A 6,446-nucleotide genomic window follows, 5' to 3' on the forward strand; every position below is an offset into this window, starting at 1 on the left:
TTGTGTCTCAGAGCAACGACAACAAAAATCCCTTTGTTGTTTGTTGTTGTGGTTGTTGTTGTTGTCGCTGTCCGCGTGCAGAGCCGATGGCAACGTCAACTTGACTTGGCTGTCAGTCAGCTAACAAATGAAGCACCGTCGAGTCTCCAGCAAAACTATTTATATGCGTCTACCCCAAAGGCGTGGCCGGGGTGCGGAATGTGAATGTATGGTCGCCTCCTTGCTGGGCTCCCAGCTCCCATTTATGGGCAACATATTTAAGCGCATTGTTTGCGTCTGCGGCTCGTCGATTGGCGCCTCAGTTTTGATTAATAGCACACGCCACCAGCTCCACCTTGGACAGTGGTCGCTGGCCCCACTGAGGCGCAAAAATATTTGCAATGCCAGCAAAATTGAATCTCAGTCAAATGTTATGACCAAATGCGCAGCGTTGGCATCATTTCATGTGCCAGTCGCGTTCCAAAGTCCGACGCTGGGCTAATTGACTGCAACTTTGTCCGAGCTGGTGCTGGTGGAGGGGCTGTAACTGGCTAACTAGCAAACCAACTAACTGGCCCCTCACTGCCATCCTTTGAGCGCACACGCTGCGTCTTTTTATCAGCTGGTGGCACACGCACAAACAATTTAGTTTTACTAAGTTGCCAGCTCACCCGCCCGCCCCTTTGTTGCTGTGAATAATGTTCCGGGCTTTGTAGCTGAATGCTAAGAATGAGCAAAGGGACATAGCCAAGACGAGAACGAGAACGAGGATGATGATGATAATGGCCTCGTTGCCGTTACTCGCTCCTTGCAGTCCCTTATGGTTGTTGTTGTTGTGGTTCTTTGGGCTTGTTGGCTTAATTGATTTAGTCGTAGCTGCATAGGGTTTAATAGTTGCTCATCATTTATGAGAAGCCCAGAAGGAGCTGTCAGGCGGCACAGCAACCCCAGCAGCCACAATAGGCCTTCAGCTAGCACTTAATTTTTGCCACCACTGTGTTACACATTTGACACGCGACGCTGAATACAGAAACCGGTTGGTCTACTCCTCAAACGCCACTTATGCCTCCAACACGACCACAATTCACATGCTATCGCGCCCCAGCCACGGAGTCCGCGACGCCAACGCCACTTTAAGCCGCTTGGCGGACTGCTGCCTCCTCAGAGAGTTCAGATTCTTGACTGCCGGCACATGGCCATGAATGGCATCTTATCTCGGGGTGCTGCCACCGCTGACAGCGGCGCATTTCAGTGGGAAGGCATTTTAATTATTTATTAGTTGATCAACTAGTGAGAAATTTCAAGAATCTCGATTAGGTAATATTTCAGCATCGAATAGTTCACATACCCTATGGTATCAAAGACACAGATATGACAAACTATTGATGGGATTTTAGTATTAACATTTTATCCAGATTAAAATTAACAATGAAAATATGATATTAGATGGTATTTTTTTTTTGGGAACACCTCTAAATATTTGGCATCATTTTATCCAAATTGTTACCTTTTTGAAAGAAAATATGACATTAAAGATTTTTTAGGAAATGCTGCTCCTAGCGAATGCCCCTAACATAGCAAATAATTGTTCATTTTCTTATCCAAGCATTTGCCGACATTTTATTCAAATTTGTATTTGTAATAAACATAGGAAATGATGGAGTATTTGTGTAGGTATGCTGACCTTGGAGAATACCCCTAGCATAAGAAATATTCATTCAGAGCAAACTAAACTGCGTATTTGATCGGTTCTGTGTTCTGTGAGTTACGCTGGATACACTAACACGATCATTGTGCAGCGTAATTGTTGTTGGTACGATTATAATAGTGCATTTTGCTGTAATTAACTGGGATCGAACTTGATTTATGCGGTTGCAGGTTGCTAGAGTGGAAGCTGATACCATTTATAGACAATGTCGCTATTCGTAACCCAGTTCCAATTAATCAATCGAACAGCAAGCAGACAACATATATAAGCATCGTTAGGGCATGACCAATGGAGTCAGTTCCACCTCAGCCTCAGCCGAGATCGGACTCAAAAGGGATATATAATTTGCCATTAATTTACTCACAGTATGCGAACAACAGCGGTAAGCAATTAATTGGGTTTAATTGATGCCAGTTTCGCAGATTGAACAAAATTTACACCTGCAGTTGCTGCTGCCGCTTGTGGCCCTATTGGCCGCCCACTACATCGATTGTGGCACGGCTCATGTGGTCCCATTACCGCTGCCAGTTTCTGGCACATATTTAGTAGCACAGCCGGTACCAATCCTGCTGCTTGTGCAGTCGCCAGAGGATGATGGCAGCTATAAGCCGCCAAATGACGCAGATGATGGCCTGTGGAAACCACAGCCAGGCCTGGAGGGCGAATATGTGGAGTCCTCTACCGGAGACGCCGGCGTGAATGGCGAGCCGCTGATTATCAACAACGCTGCTTCTGCGGAAGGTAGTGCTGCTGATGCTGCTGCTGCTGCGGCTGGTGCAGGGGCTGGTAGCGATGGTAGTGATGGTGGTGGCGGCGGAGGCGGTGCAGGGCAGGCGGGACAAGCTGGTGGCATTTTGGGCGGAGCTGGCGGCAGTGGCGGTTCTGGTGGCGGTGGCAGCGCTGGTGGTGGCGGCGCCGGAGGAGGCGGCGGTGGCGGTGGTACAGTCACATCCGGCGAGAACGGCCAAAACGGCGAACCCGGTGCACCCAGTCCAGCCGGTGCACAGCCAGATGGCGAAGATGGTGCCGATGGCGCTGATGGGCCCGACGGACCAGATGGCTCCAAGGGTGGAAAAGGTGGCAAAGGCGGTCAAGGAGCACACAATGGGGCCGGTGGCGGCGGCGGTGCCGGTGGCGCAGCACCACAACCAGCACCGGCAGCTGTCCTACTTCCGGCGCCCGTCTGGCCACAGCCGGAACACAATTTGATGTAAGTAGGTTTCGAAAGACTTGATTCAATGATTGCTCACATTGTCCGCTTACAGCGCCGTGGTCTAAGCAAATTCCCTGTGCCATCCGCAGCCAGTTCAACGTAGCCCTTTAAATGTCTCTGTTAGCCATAGGACTAGTCAACTATGTGAGAATCAAGCAAACGAATATTAAAATTCGAGAATGCCCAAAACGCAAGCACTACCCTGTGTCCATACAGATATACATACATATAATGGTGCTTAACTTTGGCACAGCATGCAATTAAGGCTCGTAATAGTGCCTGCAATAAATCCTTGCACTTTACAAACTGGGCCAAGCAACTGGCGAGCAGCAGCTGGACAAAGTTCTAGCCTAGCAACAGCTGCTTGACATTTACAATAACAAGGAACATTGAGATTTATATTTGCTCTCACCCTCTCTCTCTCTCTCTCTCTCTCTCTCTCTCTCTCTCTCTCTCTCTCTCTCTCTCTCTCTCACACACACATACTCTCTTTCACTCGCTTTGTTGCTCTTACGTCCGGCATTATCTCAGCAATTTAAACTTTTCTCAAATAGCAATAAATAAGCTTGTCCTACATTTCCGGCTACCACTGTGCTCATGTCCGAGCATTTGTTGTTGTTAGCTTTTGGAGTTATCCATAATTGTGTGTCACATTAATGAGCTTTTGACAGCAGCTTTCAACAGCGTCATAAATTACTCACATGCCTAAAAGCAGGCAATAGCATTTGCATATTATTAAGACCCAAACAAATAGGCAAGGAATCGAGTGTGCGAGTTTAATACCACATGTCAACAGCAAATTGACAAATATTCAATATTTTCCGTATTGTTGCACTTGACAGCTGCTGTTGCTGCTGCATATACGACAAATTGTCAGCTTGTTGCAGTGCACGTTCAACAACAACAAAATGCAGCGAATGCAGCAGTTCGCATCAATTTGCTGCAAGCGCTGGGGCATGGCACCCGCGGCACCATTTGGTACAAATGAAAAGGAAAACCGTGGAAAATTGTTTGCCAGGCAGCAATCAGCATTCGGCAATCGCATTTCACATTTCACATTTCTCGCTGCTTACTTTGTTGTGCAAATGCGCGAAATTTTCAGCGCATTTGCTGCATCAACTGCAGCGGCAGCAAATTGTGTTGCATTATCTTCGCGTGTTGTTTCAATTTGTTCGTGCTTCTACGTTATTTGTTATTGTCCCAGATAATTAAGCGGGTATACAAACAATTTAATATTTGTTTATCGGGCAATTGCGGCTGAAAAATAGAACAGGATTTAAAACTGAAATTTCATATTCTGCATAATCAGTATACAGATTTAAAATGACTAAGGAATATGTTCATTAAGTTTTAAAAATGTTTTTTCCAGCACTAATTTTCTTGCTACATTTACAGCTCTAACCTCATTAAGGTCTAAAGGAATATTTGAAATTTAATTCAATTAAATAAATTAAAACCACAGCCGCAAAGTTCTGAAAAATCGTAATTAAATTTCGTTAAAGTTTCAAAAAAACAAAATGTACAGTTAATGTTTAATAAGTCATGTCCCAATTCCAGGAATACGCTTTCAGGATATAACAGACTTTCATCAAATCAGAACTATACATAAATTCTCGCAAATTTCCGAGGATTGCAGCTCACTCAAGTGGAATTCTTTTCATCTAAATTTAAAAAATTTAACAGTAGCCCAGCGTATATAATAACAATGGTTTCGACTTGATTTCAACACTTGACTGGATTTACATATATTCAAATTGGATCAATTAGGCCATAAATTAACGCCTCAACCTCGAATTAAATTGAAGTTAAACCTAAAAACCACTTTCAACAAAAATATGCAAAACGTTGCAAAATGCCTACCACAAAAAAAAAATGAAAAAGTAGTGTATATCAATTTATCAGAGGTAGAAGAGAACCAACAGCTGAAAATGGCTAAGTAATTGTGTTATTTTATTCGAATTGTTGGCTGGCATTTATTTACATAGCCTTTTTCGCTATTGTTGTTGCTATTGTTGTTGCTGCTGTTGCAGTATTGGTCGCTGGGCTGGAGCTGACCCTCCAATTAAGCGTTGTTCTGGCCAACGACAAAGCCAACTGGTTGGCAAATTGAAGGCGCATGCAAATGAGCCAAAACGAAATTCTTCAATTCCAATGAAATATGAAAAGGCATAAAGGAAAAAAACAATAAGGTACACCGTGGCAACAAGCAAGAAGCGAGCTGCCTGCCACTTGTGCAAATCAACGCCAAAAATTGCAATAATAAAGTTGGCAAAAATGATTTGCGCCAGCAGCAACACAACAGCAACAATAATAACAACAGCCACAATGTAGCACATTCACTTTTGACGTGGGGTGGGCCACGCCTCACCACTTGTGGCAAGCTGTACGAACGATACGGTCATGCTACCGTTGCAACGCCTGCAACTGTTGCCGCTGCCACACATTCTGAGCTGGCCATTTAAACGGTTGCTTTGCAATTTAAACAATTTCAATTGCACTTTATTTTCTTTTGTTAAAGCATAATTAAATTGGATTCGATCAAATCAAAGACCAGATCCTTAACAACAAACTGCTGCACCTGAGCCAGCACCAGCCGAAGGTCAATCGAATGAACTCAAATACAAATTTAATTTCCTCTCGCCTCGAATTCCACTTCCAAATGCATGTCTAATTTAAAAGCTACATTTCAGAGCTTTAGTCTGCAGAGCGACCATTTTTAGGCAGGCAGAAGGGTTTTGGGCTTTGGCTTCGTGACCCTTCTGTTATTTATGCGTCGATAATCGAACAGTGTCGACCACTCGTTCTGTGACCTTTGCGTGTGCGGCGCAGATTGTTAATTTTTAATTAGTTGGCCACGTCAGGGGCATTCCCTGTAATTGACGGCGAGCCGCCAAGGTTATTGATTAGTGCAAAGGTTGCATTTCAATTTATGGCCCACTGGCATGAGGCCTGCATATTCCTTTCAGTCCGAGGCCAGCACCAAGTATTCGCACAAATTGAAATGCAGCCACGTACGACTATTACATATTTGTTACTGAATTACCCGCAAATAGATGTGAGCAAATATGTGCCCGCACAGTATACACGTGGAAATGTGGAATCAGAAAAATGAAAATGACACACACTCGCTTTTCCGCATTGATTGATTGTCTGCGCTCGACGCTTCCACTGAAACCTTTAGCAACATTTCCGTCGAGAGCCCCAGACTTTTGTGTTCCTGCTCAATGGCATATGCACATTTCAATCGCCTGCACGGTAAATACATCAGCATATGTACACGTATTTGTGCTGCTCGTCAGGAATAGTCTTCGTTTGAGTGTGTGTATGTGACAAGGTTTACAGACTTTAACATTCTGGTGGAATTGCAAAGGATGTGAACACATAGAATGAATATGAAATGCAATTCAAAGGGTAAAAAAACCTAGTCGAGAGGTAAACGGATATAATGGAAAATTCATTGAATAAACTCGTAGTTCATTAACTCAATGTTGTGAATAAAGATGAGACATGAAATGCGAATTTTTTGCACTCATCGGAACTCGGGAC

The 6,446-nt window shown here is 44.1% G+C and overlaps 1 protein-coding gene across 1 annotated transcript; it reads left to right on the forward strand.

The window, feature by feature from the left end:
- The first annotated feature begins 1,914 nt into the window (after positions 1-1,914).
- LOC135436742 (uncharacterized PE-PGRS family protein PE_PGRS10) lies at positions 1,915-3,094 on the forward strand. Its single transcript, XM_064694435.1, has 3 exons — positions 1,915-2,069; positions 2,134-2,897; positions 2,953-3,094. Exons 1-3 carry the CDS (start codon positions 2,055-2,057, stop codon positions 2,963-2,965), a joined length of 792 nt encoding a protein of 263 aa, XP_064550505.1. The 5' UTR covers positions 1,915-2,054; the 3' UTR covers positions 2,966-3,094.
- The last annotated feature ends 3,352 nt before the right edge of the window (positions 3,095-6,446 follow it).

The sequence above is a fragment of the Drosophila montana genome, unplaced genomic scaffold, assembly GCF_035044405.1.
Source record: "Drosophila montana isolate Dmon_TW-CO22-7 unplaced genomic scaffold, ASM3504440v1 contig_3733_1, whole genome shotgun sequence".
Lineage (NCBI taxonomy): Eukaryota > Metazoa > Arthropoda > Insecta > Diptera > Drosophilidae > Drosophila > Drosophila montana.